This window comes from Pristiophorus japonicus, chromosome 7 (genome assembly GCF_044704955.1).
Source record: "Pristiophorus japonicus isolate sPriJap1 chromosome 7, sPriJap1.hap1, whole genome shotgun sequence".
Classification (NCBI taxonomy): Eukaryota; Metazoa; Chordata; class Chondrichthyes; family Pristiophoridae; genus Pristiophorus; species Pristiophorus japonicus.
The window spans coordinates 245,712,419-245,728,969 of NC_091983.1; the positions used below are offsets into that span (position 1 = coordinate 245,712,419).

Consider the following 16,551-nt stretch of genomic DNA (forward strand, 5'->3'; position numbering starts at 1 on the left):
CTAGCAGATGAAAACTGGCCATCAGCAGCAGCAGAATTGTATTTCACCACAATCTGTAACCTCATGGCCCGGCATATCCCTCACTCTACCATTACCATCAAGCCAGGGAACCAATCCTGGTTCAATGAGGAATGCCGAAGAGCATGCCAGGAGCAACACCAGGCATATCTAAAAATGAAAGACCAACCTGGGGAAGCTGCAACACAGGACTACATGCACCCTAACCTGTGGAAACAGAGCTAAGCGATCCCACAAACAGATCAGATCAAAGCTCTGCAGTACTACCACATCCAGTCATGAATGGTGGTGGGCAATTACGTGTGCAGGAAGTGTGTCCGCCTCCAGCTCCTGATGAACCACATTGCGGAACTGGAGCTGCGGGTGGATTCACTCTGGATCATGCACGATGCTGAGAATGACGTGAATAGCACGTTTAGTGAGTTGGTCTTAGCGCAGGTAAAGGCTACACAACCAGACAGGGAATGGAAGACTAACAGGAAGAGCAGTGCAAGGAAGGTAGTGCAGGGATCCCCTGCGGTCATCCCCCTGCAAAACAGATACACCGCTTTGAGTACTGTTGAGGGGAATGACTCATCAGGGGGGAGCAGCATCAGCCACGTTCATGGCACCGTGGCTGGCTCTGCTGCACAGGAGGGCAGGAAAAAGAGTGGGAAAGCGATAGTGATAGGGGATTCAATTGTAAGGGGAATAGATAGGCGTTTCTGAGGCCGCAGCCGAGACTCCAAGATGGTATGTTGCCTCCCTGATGCAAGGGTCAAGGATGTCTCGGAGCGGGTGCAGGACATTCTGAAAAGGGAGGGTGAACAGCCAGTTGTCATGGTGCATATAGGTACCAACGATATAGGTAAAAAACGGGATGAGGTCCTACGAGGCGAATTTAGGGAGCTAGGAGCTAAATTAAAAAGTAGGACCTCAAAAGTAGTAATCTCAGGATTGCTACCAGTGCCACGTGCTGGTCAGAGAAGGAATCGCAGGATAGCTCAGATGAATACATGGCTTGAGGAGTGGTGCAGAAGGGAGTGATTCAAATTCCTGGGACATTGGAACCGGTTCTGGGGAAGGTGGGACCAGTAAAAACCGGACGGTCTGCACCTGGGCAGGACCGGAACCAATGTCCCAGGGGGAATGTTTGCTAGTGCTGTTGGGGAGGAGTTGAACTAATATGGCAGGGGGATGGGAACCTATGCAGGGAGACAGGGTGGCGTTGCTGGTTAAAGATGATGGCGTTGCTGGTTAAAGATAAAATCAATTCAATTGTAAGGAAGGACATTAGCCTGAATGATGTGGAATCGGTATGGGTGGAGCTGCGGAATTCCAAAGGGCAGAAAATGCTAGTGGATGTTGTGTATAGACCACCAAATAGTAGTAGTGAGGTTGGGGACAGCATCAAACAAGAAATAAGAGATGTGTGCATTAAAGGTACAGCAGTAATCATGGGCGACTTTAATCTACACATTGATTTGGGCTAATCTAACTGGTAGCAATGCGGTGGAGGAGGATTTCCTGGAGTGTATTAGGGATGGTTTTCTTGAACAATATGTCGAGGAACCAACCAGGGAGCTGGCCATCCTTGACTGGGTGATGTGTAATGAGAAGGGACTAATTAGCAATCTTGTTGTGCGAGGCTCCTTGGGGAAAAGTGACCATAACATGGTAGAATTCCTTATTAAGATGGAGAGTGACAAAGTTAATTCGGAAAATAGGTCCTGATCTTGAGGAAAGGTAACTTCGACATTATGAGGCGTGAATTGACTAGAATCGACTGGCAAACGATACGATAAGGGTTGACGGTGGATAAGCAATGGCAAACATTTAAAGATCACACGGATGAACTTCAGCAATTGTACATCCCTGTCTGGAGTAAAAATAAAACTGGGAAGGTGGCTCAACCATGGCTAACAAGGGAAATTAAAGATAGTGTTAAAGCCAAGGAAGAGGCATATAAATTGGCCAGAAAAAGCAACAAACCTGAGGACTGGGAGAAATTTAGAATTCAACAGAGGAGGACTAAGGGTTTAATTAAGTGGGGGGAAATAGCGTACGAGAGGAAGCTTGCAGCGAATATAAAAACTGACTGCAAAAGCTTCTATAAATATGTGAAGAGAAAAAGATTAGAAAATAGAAACATCGGTCCCTTGCAGTCGGATTCAGGTAAAATTATAATGGGGAACAAAGAAATGGCAGACTTCGGTTCTGTCTTCACGAAGGAAGATACAAATAACCTTCCGAAGGTACTAGGCGACAGTGGGTCTAGTGGGAGGGAGGAACTGAAGGATATCCTTATTAGGCAGGAAATTGTGTTCGGGAAATTGATGGGATTGAAGGCCGATAAATCCACTGGGCCTGATGGTCTGCATCCCAGAGTGCTCAAGGAAGTGGCCCTGGAAATAGTGGATGCATTGATGATCATTTTCCAACAGTCTATCAACTTTGGGTCAGTTCCCATGGACTAGAGGGTAGCTAATGTAACACCACTTTTTAAAAAAGGAAGGAGAGAGAAAACGGGTAATTTTAGACCGGTTAGCCTGACATCAGTATTGGGAAAAATGTTGGAATCACTTATTAAAGATGAAATAGCAGCGCATTTGGAAAGCAGTGACAGGATCGGTCCAAGTCAGCATGGATTTATGAAAGGGAAATCATGCTTGACGAATCTTCTGGAATTTTTTGAGGATGTAACGAGTAGAATGGACAAGGGACAGCCAGTGGATGTGGTATATTACGACTTTCAGAAGGCTTTTGACAAGGTCCCGCACAAGAGATTGTTGTGCAAAATCAAAGCACATGGTATTGGGGGTAATATACAGATGTGGATAGGGAACTAGTTGGCAGACAGGAAGCAGAGAGTTGGGATAAACGGGTCCTTTTCAGAATGGCAGGCAGTGACCAGTGGAGGGCTCAGTGCTGGGACCCCAGCTCTTTACAATATACATTAACGATTTGGATGAAGGAATAGAGTGCAATATCTCCAAGTTTGCAGATGACACTAAACTGGGTGGCGGTGTGAGCTGTGAGGAGGATGCTAAGAGGCTGCAGGGTGACTTGGACAAGTTCGTTGAGTGGGCAAATGCATGGCACATGCAGTATAATGTGGATAAATGTGAGTTATCCATTTTGAGGGCAAAAACACAAAGGCAGATTATTATCTGAATGGCGGCAGACTAGGAAAAGGGAGGTGCAACGAGACCTGGGTGTCATGATTCATCAATCACTGAAAGTGGGCACGCAGGTACAGCAGGAGGTAAAGAAGGCAAATGGTATGTTGGCTTTCATAGCTAGGGGATTTGAATATAGAAGCAGGGAAATCTTAATGCAGCTGTACAGGGGCTTAGTGAAGCCTCACCTGGAATATTGTGTTCAGTTTTGGTCTCCTAGTCTGAGGAAGGACGTTCTTGCTATTGAGGGAATGCAGCGAAGGTTCACCAGACTGATTCCAGGGATGGCTGGGCTGTCATATGAGGAGAGACTGGATCAACTCGGCCTTTATTCACTGGAGTTTAGAAGGAAGAGGGGATCTCATAGAAACATATAAGATTCTGACGGGACTGGACAGGTTAGATGCGGGAAGAATGTTCCCGATGTTGGGGAAATCCAAACATAGTCTTAGGATAAGGGGTAGGCCATTTAGGACTGAAATGAGGAGAAACTTCTTCACTCAGAGAGTTGTTAACCTGTGGAATTCCCTGCTGCAGAGAGTTGTTGATGCCAGTTCACTGGATATATTCAAGAGGGAGTTAGAAATGGCTCTTACGGTTAAGGGAATCAAGGGGTATGGAGACAAAGCAGGAAACGGGTACTGAAGGAATGATCAGCCATGATCTTATTGAATGGCGGTGCAGGCTCGAAGGGCTGAATGGCCTACTCCTGCACCTATTTTTCTAAGTTTCTATGTTTCTAAACAACTAACGGGAGACGAAGGGTCTAAGAATATCCCCATCCTTAATCATGATGGAGCCCAGCACACATGTGCAAAAGACAAGGTTGAAGCATTTGCAGCCATCTTCAGCCGGAAGTACAGAGTGGTGATTCATATCGGCCTCCTCCTGAGGTCCCCACCATCACAGAAGCCAGTCTTCAGCCAATTCGATTCACTCCATGTGATATTAGGAAGTGGCTGAGTGCACTGGATACAGCAAAGGTTATGGGCTCTGACAACATCCCGGCTGATGTGATGAAGACTTCTGCTCCAGAACTAGCCGCGCCTCTAGCCAAGTTGATCCAGTACAGCTACAACTGGCGTCTACCCTGTCATGTATTTAACTGTCATTGCAACCCATGTATAAACTGACCTAAGTTGTACACCGTGAGAACATTGACCACAAGGGGCGAATTGTGGGAGACACTCCTAACCTGGACTTTCAGGTATAAAAGGGGAAGCTCCACCCACCTTCATCACTTCAGTGCTGGCTGATAAAGGTTACTGGTCACAGAGTGCCGAATTTATCAGCAGGATGTTTTTAAAATTGTAACTGATATGTCCTTACTATACAGTATAAATGCACTAGAGGCCCATACTTGAGAAAAGGTCACTCTGTGACCAGTTATCTTTATTACCAAGACCTCAGGGTGATGAAGGTGGGTGGAGCTTTCCCTTTTATACCTGAAAGTCCAGGTTAGAAGTGTCTCCCATAAGTTCGCCCCTTGGGGTCAATATTCTCAAGGTGTACAACTTAGGTCAGCTTATACATGGGTTACAATGATAGTTAAATACATGACATCACCTCCCCCGCAAAGTCTTATTGGGATCACAGGTTAAGTCTCTCTGGTGGTTTACACTCCCTTGTACAGCGCCTGAGTTGGGCCTCCGGTTGTTGGGTGCTGGCCTGAGTGTCTGCTGTTTGCGGTGCCTCAGGCCTGTCCGGACTGCCCACAGTGACTGGGCTCTCCTCCACTTGGTTCCGGTGTTCGGTCACCTGTTGTGGAGTAAACTCTATGTCGTTTTCTTCCTCTGCTTCTTCTATGGGGTTGCTGAACCTCCTTTTAGTTTGAGCCACGTGTTTGCGGCAGATTTGTCCATTGGTAAGTTTAACTACCAAAACCCTATTCCCCTCTTTGGCAATCACAGTGCCTGCAAGCCATTTGGGCCCTGTAATTAAGGACAAAAACAGGGTCATTGACATCAATATATCGCGCCCTCGCATTCCTGTCATGGTAGTCACATTGTGACTGACGTCTGCTCTCAACGATTTCTTTCATAGTAGGGTGTATAAGGGATAACCTGGTTTTGAGCATCCTTTTCATTAGCAGCTCTGTGGGTGGAACCCCTGTGAGCGAGTGTGGTTGGGATCTATTGGCCAACAGGAGGCGTGATAAGCGGCTTTGTAGGGAACCCCCTTGGATTCTGAGCATCCCCTGTTTGATTATCTGCACTGCTCATTCTGCCTGGCCGTTTGAGGCCGGCTTGAACGGTGCCGTTCTGACATGGTTGATTCCATTGCCTGCCATGAAGTCCTGGAATTCAGTGCTTGTGAAGTACGGGCCATTGTTGCTGACCAAGACATCCGGTAGACCATGGGCGGCGAACATTGCCCGTAGACTTTTTACCGTGGTAGAGGATGTGCTTGAATTTAAATTGGCACACTCAATCCATTTGGAGTAGGCATCTACTACAACCAAAAACATTTTCCCATGAAAGGACCTGCGTAGTCCACATGGATGCATGACCATGGCTTGGCGGGCCAGGACCAGGGGCTAAGGGGGGCTTCGCTGGGTGCGTTGCCCAGCTGAGCACACGTGTTGCACCTGCAAACACAAAGTTCCAGGTCTGCATCTATCCCTGGCCACCAAACGTGTGACCTGGCAATTGCCTTCATCATGACAATGCCCAGGTGCTCATTGTGAAGTTCTCTGATAAATACCTTTCTGCCCATCTGGAGCATGACTACTCGGTTTCCCCACAGTAGGCAATCGGCCTGAATCGAGAGTTCATCCTTGCGCCTATGAAACGGTTTAAATTCCTCAGGGCATGCCCCGTACGTGGCTGCCCAGTCCCCATTCAGGACACATTTCTTAACTAAAGATAGCAGCGGGTCTTTATTTGTCCAGACTTTAATCTGACGGGCTGTCACAGGTGAGCCTTCACTTTCGAAAGCTTCAACAGCCATGACCATCTCACATCATGCTCAGTTGCCCTCTCAGTGGTGGCTAGTGGGAGCCTGCTGAGTGCATCGGCGGAATTTTCAGTGCCCGGTCTGTGCTGAATTGTGTAGTCATAGGCGGCTAACGTAAGTGCCCACCTCTGTATGCGGGCCGATGCATTCGCATTTATTGCCTTGTTATCAGCCAAAAGGGACGTTAGAGGTTTGTGATTTGTCTCACCTATCCTCCGAATCTTTGTGGGTCACGACTACCGTGGCGCTGCCGAGCACCGGAATGATCTCCTTTGTATATGTCCGTAGCTGTGCATCAATCGGCAATAATTTTGGCCATCTGGCCTTGGGCACCCACAACCTTTCGAACTGTTTGATACTCATCAGGGACTGGCTGGCCCCCGTGTCTAGCTCCATTAATACTGGGATGCCATTGAGGAGCACTTTCATCATTATCGGTGGCGTCCTGGTATATGAACTGTATATGTGCTCCACATGAACTCACTGAACTTCAGCTTCCAGCGATTTCCCCCCAGTATTCATTTGGCCTCGTAGGGCTTACATCGGGGCCGTCGTCCTCGTACATCAACCTGGCTGCAGGCTTCCTGCACATACGCGCCAAGTGACCGCTGACGTCGCAGTTTCTGCAGGTATATTGCTGATACCTGCAAGCTCTGGCTGGGTGTTTGCCTCCACACCTCCAGCATGAGCTGGAGGCCCCATTGTTGGAAACAAAAGGTCCATTACCAGTCGATCATCTCTGACTGTCTCTGTGACTATCCTTATGCGCACCATTAACAGGTGTTGATGGCCCCATTACTGGCCGCATTGTCCATTACGATCTCATGAATCGCCATTCAGCTATCCATTGTCTCTGTTGAATTCCCCCTTTGGGTTCGACTACATGCTGGGGCATGTACGATTGCCCTTGTCTGCCTGGAGAACTGTATGCCGCGTTAAGAATGTTGACTGCCTGGTCGTTTGCCGCATTTGAGCCAAGAATTTTGTCATACATCATTCTGTCTCTTCCTCCCCTGAGATAAATGTCTGGGCTATCAGAGCTGCCGCTTCCAAGGTCAAGTCCTTGGTCTCAATCAATTTCCTGAAAACCACTGCGTGCCCGATGCCCTCAATAAAAAAGTCTCGCAGCATCTCCGCTCTGCATGCATCTGGGAACCTACAAAGGCTCGCCAGTCGCCGGAGGTCTGCCACGAAGTCTGGAATGCTTTGCCATTATCGCCGCCGGTGCGTGTAAAACCGGTGTCTTGCCATGTGCAAGCTGCTCGCTGGTTTAAGGTGTTCCCTAATCAACTTACTGAGCTCTTCGAACGTCTTGTCCACCGATTTCTCTAGCGCTAGAAGGTCCTTCATCAGGGAGTACGTTCTGGATCCACAAACCGTCAGGAGATGAGCCCTGCGTTTGTCGGCCGAATCCTGTCCCAACCATTCCTTAGTGACAAAAACTTTGCTGTAGTCTCTCAATAAAGTCGTCCCAATCATCACCAACAAAGTACCTCTCTTCTGTGCTGCTAGTGGCCATGCTCGCGTGGTTTAAATCCTAGTTTCTCGTCGCCAATGATATGTCCTTACTATACAGTATAAATGCACACGAGTACTGTTGAGGGGGATGACTCATCAGGGGGGAGCAGCAGCAGCCAAGTTCATGGCACCGTGGCTGGCTCTGCTGCACAGGAGGGCAGGAAAAAGAGTGGGAGAGCGATAGTGATAGGGGATTCAATGGTAAGGGGAATAGATAGGCATTTCTGCGGCCGCAACCGAGACTCCAGGATGGTGTGTTGCCTCCCTGATGCAAGGGTCAAGGATGTCTCGGAGCGGGTGCAGGACATTCTGAAAAGGGAGGGTGAACAGCCAGTTGTCGTGGTGCATATAGGTACCAACGATATAGGTAAAAAACGGGATGAGGTCCTACGAGGCGAATTTAGGGAGCTAGGAGCTAAATTAAAAAGTAGGACCTCAAAAGCAGTAATCTTGGGATTGCTACCAGTGCCACGTGCTAGTCAGAGTAGGAATCGCAGGATAGCTTAGATGAATATGTGGCTTGAGCAGTGGTGCAGCAGGGAGGGATTCAAATTCCTGGGGCATTGGAACCGGTTCTGGGGGAGGTGGGACCAGTACAAACCAGGCAGTCTGCACCTAGGCAGTACTGGAATCAATGTCCGAGGAGGAGAGTTTGCTAGTGCTGTTGGGGAGGAGTTAAACTAATATGGCAGGGGATGGGAACCAATGCAGGGAGACAGAGGGAAACAAAATGGAGACAGAAGCAAAAGACACAAAGGAGATGAGTAAACGTGGAGGGCAGAGAAACCCAAGGCAAAAAACAAAAAGGGTCACTGTGCAGCAAAATTCTAAGGGGTCTAAGTGTGTTAAAAACGCAAGCCTGAAGGCTCTGTGCCTCAATGCGAGGAGTTATCGGAATAAGGTGGACGAATTAACTGTGCAGATAACAGTTAATGGATACGATGTGGTTGGCATCACGGAGACATGGCTCCAGGGTGACCAAGGCTGGGAACTCAACATCCAAGGGTATTCAACATTTAGGAAGAATAGACAGAAAAGAAAAGGAGGCGGGGTGGCGTTGCTGGTTAAAGAGGAAATTAATACAATTGAAAGGAAAGACATTAGCTTGGATGATGTGGAATCGGTATGGGTGGAACTATGGAAAACCAAAGGGCAGGAAACGCTAGTGGGTGTTGTATACAGACCTCGAAACAATAGTAGTGATGTTGGGGAGGGCATCAAACAGGAAATTAGGGGTGCATGCAATAAAGGTGCAGCAGTTATCATGGGTGACTTTAATATGCATATAGATTGGGCTAACCAAACTGGAAGCAATACGGTGGAGGAGGATTTCCTGGAGTGCATAAGGGATGGTTTTCTAGACCAATATGTAGAGGAACCAACTAGGGGGGAGGCCATCTTAGACTGGGTGTTGTGTAATGAGAGAGGATTAATTACCAATCTCGTTGTGCGAGGCCCCTTGGGGAACAGTGACCATAATATGGTGGAATTCTACATTAGGATGGAGAATGAAACAGTTAATTCAGAGACCATGGTCCAGAACTTAAAGAAGGATAACTTTGAAAGTATGAGGCGTGAATCGGCTAGGATAGGTTGGCGAATGATACTTAAGGGGTTGACAGTGGATGGGCAATGGCAGACATTTGGAGACCGCATGGATGAACTACAACAATTGTACATCCCTGTCTGGCGTAAACATAAAAAAGGGAAGGTGGCTCAACCGTGGCTATCAAGGGAAATCAGGGATAGTATTAAAGCCAAGGAAGTGGCATACAAATTGGCCAGAAATAGCGGCGAACCCGGGGCCTGGGAGAAATTTAGAACTCAGCAAAGGAGGACAAAGGGTTTGATTAGGGCAGGGAAAATAGAGTACGAGAGGAAGCTTGCAGGGAACATTAAAATGGACTGCAAAAGCTTGTATAGATATGTAAAGAGAAAAAGTTTAGTAAAGACAAACGTAGGTCCCCTGCAGTCAGAATCAGGGGAAGTCATAACTGGCAACAAAGAAATGGCAGACCAATTGAACAAGTACTTTGGATCGGTATTCACTAAGGAGGACACAAACAACCTTCCGGATATAAAAGGATCAGAGGGACTAGTAAGAAGGAGGAACTGAGCGAAATCCTTATTAGTCAGGAAATTGTGTGGGGAAATTGATGGGATTGAAGGCCGATAAATCCCCGGGGCCTGATGGTCTGCATTCCAGAGTACTTAAGGAGGTTGCTTTGGAAATAGCGGATGCATTGACAGTCATTTTCCAACATTCCATAGACTCTGGATCAGTTCCTATGGATTGGAGAGTAGCCAATGTAACCCCACTTTTTAAAAAAGGAGGGAGAGAGAAAACAGGAAATTTTCGACCGGTCAGCCTGACATCAGTCATGGGTAAAATGATGGAATCAATTATTAAGGATGTCATAGCAGCGCATTTGGAAAGAGGTGACATGATAGGTCCAAGTCAGCATGAATTTGTGAAAGGGAAATCATGCTTGACAAATCTTCTGGAATTTTTTGAGGATGTTTCCAGTAGAGTGGACAAGGGGAAACCAGTTGATGTGGTGTATTTGGACTTTCAGAAGGCTTTCGACAAGGTCCCACACAAGAGATTAACGTGCAAAGTTAAAGCACATGGGATTGGGGGTCGTGTGCTGGCGTAGATTGAGAACTGGTTGGCAGACAGGAAGCAAAGAGTAGGAGTAAATGGGTACTTTTCAGAATGGCAGGCAGTGACTAGTGGGGTACCGCAAGGTTGTGTGCTGGGGCCCCAGCTGTTTACATTGTACATTCATGATTTAGACGAGGGGATTAAATGTAGTATCTCCAAATTTGCGGATGACACTAAGTTGGGTGGCAATGTGAGCTGCTAGGAGGATGCTATGAGGCTACAGAGTGACTTGGATCGGTTAGGTGAGTGGGCAAATGCATGGCAGATGAAGTATAATGTGGATAAATGTGAGGTTATCCACTTTGGTGGTAAAAACAGAGAGACAGACTATTATCTGAATGGTGACAGATTAGGAAAAGGGGAGGTGCAACGAGACCTGGGTGTCATGGTACATCAGTCATTGAAGGTTGGCATGCAGGTACAGCAGGTGGTTACAGCAGAAAGCAAATGGCATGTTGGCCTTCATAGCGAGGGGATTTGAGTACAGGGGCAGGGATGTGTTACTACAGTTATACAGGGCCTTGGTGAGGCCACACCTGGAGTATTGTGTACAGTTTTGGTCTCCTAACTTGAGGAAGGACGTTCTTGCTATTGAAGGAGTGCAGCGAAGGTTCACCAGACTGATTCCTGGGATGGCGGGACTGACGTATCAAGAAAAACTGGATCAACTGGGCTTGTATTCACTGGAGTACAGAAGAATGAGAGGGGACCTCATAGAAACGTTTAAAATTCTGACGAGTTTCGACAGGTTAGATGCAGAAAGAATGTTCCCAATGTTGGGGAAGTCCAGAACCAGGGGTCACAGTCTAAGGATAAGGGGTAAGACATTTAGGACTGTGATGAGGAGAAACTTCTTCACCCAGAGAGTGGTGAACCTGTGGAATTCTCTACCACAGAAAGTTGTTGAGGCCAATTCACTAAATATATTCAAAAAGAAGTTAGATGTCGTCCCTACTACTAGGGGGATCAAGGGGTATGGCGAGAAAGCAGGAATGGTGTACTGAAGTTGCATGTTCATCCATGAACCCATTGAAAGGCGGTGCAGGCTCAAAGGGCCGAATGGCCTACTCCTGCACCTATTTTCTATGTTTCTATGTTTCTATACTTGAGAGAAGGTCACTCTGTGACCAGTTACCTTTATTACCAAGACCTCAAGTGATGAAGGTGGGTGGAGCTGCCCCTTTTATACCTGAAAGTCCAGGTTGGGAATGTCTCCCACAAGTTCGCCCCTTGTGGTCAATGTTCTCAAGGTGTACAACTGAGGTCAGCTTATACATGGGTTACAATGATAGTTGAATACATGACAGTAACGAAATTAGTAAGTTTGTAATACAGTTGTGCCTTGTTCACTCTAATGGCATAATGTTGTAGGACATACTACAATATAAGTAGAAATTGCAATGCAGATCCTGCATCAAATCTCATAAGTACATAAACACAACCTACCTCCAAACAATTACAGTTAGTTATCAACATATTCTCGATCTTTAGCAAACGTTTGGCTATCTCTGGCACCTCCAGCTCCATCTTTAACATACATTTAGTCTCTCGAAGAATCTCAGCAATTCTATGATCAAAGTTTGAATACATTTTCCCAGTATCTGTATCACGTATCAAAAGAGTTGATTGCAGCACTGTATAAAAATTAAGTTTATAATATTCAGATATATATGTAACTCAAAGCGGCAATGCATTGTTATAATAACTTTCTACTTGGTTAAATTGACTCTGCTGAAAGAATAGATTTATCAGCAATTGGACTGTTATAAAAAGTTCCCTCTTTAACCATGAACATATAAATATAAACTACTTCCAAATAACCATCGTTAGATTTCAACATAATGGCCCAGAAATCCCGGCCTCCCCGGGTCCATACGGAATTTCTGAAAACCGTCTTTTCCGATCTGTCAAGTTTCTGGCTCGACAGATCTCCCACATCTTGGGAGTGAGGACATTCCCACAGCACAGATTGCGCTATTTGCCCATCTCTTGCCTTGCGAATGTCCTTAAAACTTTTGTGCCTGGTAAAAGCAGACACATAGCCTACTTTTACCAGCAGAAGAGTTTAAATACATATCAAAAACATGTTAAAATAAAGTTTAAAAATACATATTTATGTTAAAAACCCTGCCCACACAGGTAATTTTATTTTAAACCATAATTCAAACTTTTTTTAAAATCGGCAAATATTTTTTTTGAAAACCTTTTATATTAACTTTAATTTCTATAGTGTAATTATGTGAGGTGTTTTTTAAAATGTTTTATGGAGTATTTGGGTGTTTGGGGATGTTTCTCATTCATAGTAATAGGAGTTTTGGACTTACAAAACTCCTATTACTATGAATGATAAAATACTATATCTGATTGGCTGCCCAGAGCCATGTGACTCCAGCTCCAGGCCTGCACATGTCCCAACGTGCACGCGCTGTGACGCGCAGTCAGGAGAGGCCTTTGGACCGAGCTCTCGCGTGACGCAGCAGCTTCAGGTGGGTGCGCTTCTTTTTTCTAGAATCCAGTTGAATGCCCGCGGGAAGGAGAAACCGATATTTCTGGGCCATTCTCAGTCTGCCGGAAACATTTGGCTGACTCGCACACCTCAAGTTCTATCTTTAACATTTATTTAGGCTCCCGAATAAACTCTACAAAAAGTGTCAGTTCTGTCAAACACTTGTAAGAAGCTCAAATGCACCTCCAAAATGCTTATTCTTGTCATTCACACACCTATATTTTATATTTCTATTATTTAATCCACCATATCATGTGCCACTCTTTAGTTAATAATACAGGCAGGCAATTTTCGTTGAGGCCTCAGCTTAGAATCATAGAATCTATGAGCCCGAAATTGATGCACTCACCTTCCGCCCACTGCCTCCGACATTCCTCCTCGGGTTCTGCCCAGTGTCACTTTCGATCTGGTCTGGAGCGGGCGGGAGGGGAGAGGAGTTTCGATCTGGTCTGGAGCAGGAGGATGGGGAGAGCCGCCATTAACTGCCTGCTGACATCAGCAGACAACTGAGTGGCGTAAATGGACTCCCACCCGGTGAGATGCCGGATTGGTGCGGCGGGAGTTGGTGCCAGAACAGGGGTGGACCGCTGCGAGGAGGCTGGTCTGTCCCCGACGGTAGGTATGAATAGCTGAAAAATAAGGGGAGTAAACATTTATTTATTTTTTTATATACAGGGACTTACCTGTATGGGGTCCCCTGAAGGTGTTCCGATGTTTTTTATTTTTTTGATTCTTTTTCTTTGCTGATCTTCAACCCTCCGTGGGCCCGACTCCATCCTCGGCGGCACTTGGGGGCCTTTGCCGCCGACATTGGGAGCTCCCGCCAGCTGCTGCCCAGATTGGTGGCATAAGTCCCTCATTTGCCGCCCAATGACCTTCGAGAGACCTTGTTCATGAAAACCCTGCCCAGGTACCTCGGCGGCCATCAGCGGTCCTTTTGGCGGCACTTGGATGGGCTTCATCAAATTTGGGCCCATAGAATCATAGGCCATAATTTTGCCAACCGAGGCGGGCTAAGTGTGGCCGAGGTAGGTGGTGGACTGCGGACCCAGTCCCGGTTTCATCGTGCTCTGTTGAAGTGATTTTGCCCTGATTGGGCTTGTTAAGCCCGCCCTGCTTCCCTGCCAATTAAAAGGAAGCGGGTCTGATCATTTGCTGATGCCTCATCAGGCGTTTTCCTTAAAGGGACCATGCCTACATTCATTTTGACAGTCGTGCTGTCACTGTTCTGCAGCATTGAGGTGCTGAAAACACTGACAAGCACTGCACAAAGGTGCACGGCTTCTCCCAGGCTCTCCCAAACACCCCCTATATAATTATGGAGGTAGTCAAAGCACGCAGGGAGGTTCTCTTCCCTTTCAGTGAGTGGAAGAGATCTCCCCAGGACACCAATGTAGCCTGGTTGCACATTGCACAAGAGGACACAAGCAGGGATGTCATCAGGAGTACCTGGCAGCAGTGGCGCAAACCTTTCAATAATCTCAGTCGATCATGAAATGTTACTGCAAAGCCACACTGGATCTCATCCTGCTGTGCCACTCATCACATCCCCATCACTCTGCCTTCCCTACACCTGCACATCCTTACTCACACCAACTTACCTTACACCTCCACCCATCCCTCTCTCTCTCTTTCTATCGACATTATCACATCCCCATCTCACTAGCCACCCCTCACATTCACTTCATCCTTGTCCAATCATACCAACTAACAACACACAAGGGTAGGCATTTGTTCTTTTAGCTCATGTTCATTAGAGTTTTTGATAATGTGTTGTCAAACATTGAAATCTTTATTTTGAACACTGCCTTCTTGACAGATTTGTGTGCACCTTTGGAAGTGGCTTAGTGAGTTGTAGTGAATAGTGAGACATAAGGGCACCCCTCACAATGGTGATGAATGTGAAAGGAATGGGTTGGGAATTGCAGGGATGGTTTATGGTGCTGGCGTGTGGTGGTGCCAACCTGACGTATCATGTGCCACTGGCAGCCAGAGTGTACAGCATCAACTGAAGTAAATCTGTCCATGGCAAGGCCATCCCTGGCCTCTCAGGCAGCAATGTGGTAAAGCACTGGTGCTATGTGTCCTGTGCAGCATCAGGTGGTTGCACGGTAGGTTGGTGTTTTTGTTGATGCTGCTGGTGTGCCTGATGATGATGGTGTGCTTGGTGATTTTAGTGTTGGGGTTGATCATGGTGGGATTCTGAGGACCAAGGTGAGTTTTTTTTCATGGGCACTGATGCTACTGGAATAGATGGCAACTGAAGTTAAGATGACAGAAGCGATCTGTCAATGGTGAGGTTGCTACAACGAGGTGACAGTGAATAGAGAGTTTATTAAAACACTTCCAACCTTCCTAAAGCTCAAAAGTATATTCCAAATCCTGAAGGCTCCAGCTTCTAACATTGGAAAGTGAACATCTGTGAAATGTTAGCTTTTATACCACTTTTGCAGCTGTCACTTATTGAGAGCAATGGAGAGTCATTGAAAACCTGACCTATTTACCTGACGTGATCCCCAAGCGCCGACAAACTCGTCAAAAAGCTCGAAAAATGGTAAGTAGATGGTAAAATACTGTTTAAGCACCTTTAAACACACTCTTAATTACTTCAATTGGCTCAACCACCACTTAGTGGCAGGTCTGTAAAGCACAAACAGACCTGCCACTTGGGAAACTGACACAGAGATGGGTTTAGAGCCGTATCCCGCCCCACTGTTAATCTTATTAATTTTGACAGTGGATACACATCCGAACCCACCCTCTGAGCGCCAGCAAAATCCAGGTCATAGAATGGTTACAGCACAGAAGGAAGCCATTCGGTGCAAGAGCATTTCAGCTAGTCCCACTCCTCCGCCCTTTTCCCGTAGCCCTGCACATTTTTTTCCTTCAAGTACTTATCCAATTTACTTTTGAAAGCCACAATTGAATCGCTTCCACCCTTTCAGGCAGTGCGTTCCAGATTCGAACCACTCGTACCATAAAAAAGTTTTACTCATATCGCCTTTGGTTCTTCTGCCAATCACCTTAAATCTATGTCCTCTGGTTCTTGACCCTTCCGCCAATGGCGCCAGTTTCTCTCTATCTACTGTCTGGACCCCTCATGATTTTGAACATCTCTATCAAATCTCCTCTCAACCTTCTCTACTCTAAGGAGAACAACCCCAGCTTTACCAGTAACTATCCAAGTAACTGAAGTCCGTCATCTCTGGAACCATCTTTTCTGCACCCTCTCTAAGGCATTCACATCCTTCCAAAAGTGCGGTGCCCAGAAATGGACACAATAATACAGTTGAGGCCGAATCAGTGCTTTGTAAAGGTTCACCATAACTTCCTTGCTTTTGTACTTTCTGCCTCTATTTATGAAGCCCAAGATCCCGTATGTTTTTTGAACCACTTTCTCAATCTGCCCTGCCATTTTCAATAATTTCTGCGCATATATCCCCAGATCTCTCTGTTCATGGACACCCTTTAGAATTGTACCTTTTTGGATTACATTGCCTATCCTTGTTCATCCTACCAAAATGTATCACTTTGCTCTTTTCTGTGTTAAATTTCATCTGCCATGTATCCACCCATTCAACCAACCTATCTATGTCTTCTTGAGGTCTATCACTATCTTACTCACTCCAAGTTTTGTGTCATCTGCAAATTTTGAAATTGTGCCCTGTACACCCAAGTCCAAGCCATTAATATTTATCAAGAAAAGCAGTGGTTCTAGTACCAACCCCTAC

General features: G+C 46.4%; 1 protein-coding gene across 2 annotated transcripts in view; it reads right to left on the bottom strand.

Annotated features, from left to right (window-relative positions):
• The window catches only part of LOC139267485 (dynein axonemal heavy chain 8-like), a 2,569,686-nt gene that overhangs the window by 1,676,156 nt on the left and 876,979 nt on the right, over window positions 1-16,551 (bottom strand). For both annotated transcript variants that reach the window (XM_070885867.1, XM_070885866.1), the window contains one exon: window positions 11,761-11,948. In XM_070885867.1, the coding sequence (XP_070741968.1) occupies window positions 11,761-11,948 (188 nt within the window). The remainder of the gene's footprint in view (window positions 1-11,760; window positions 11,949-16,551) is intronic.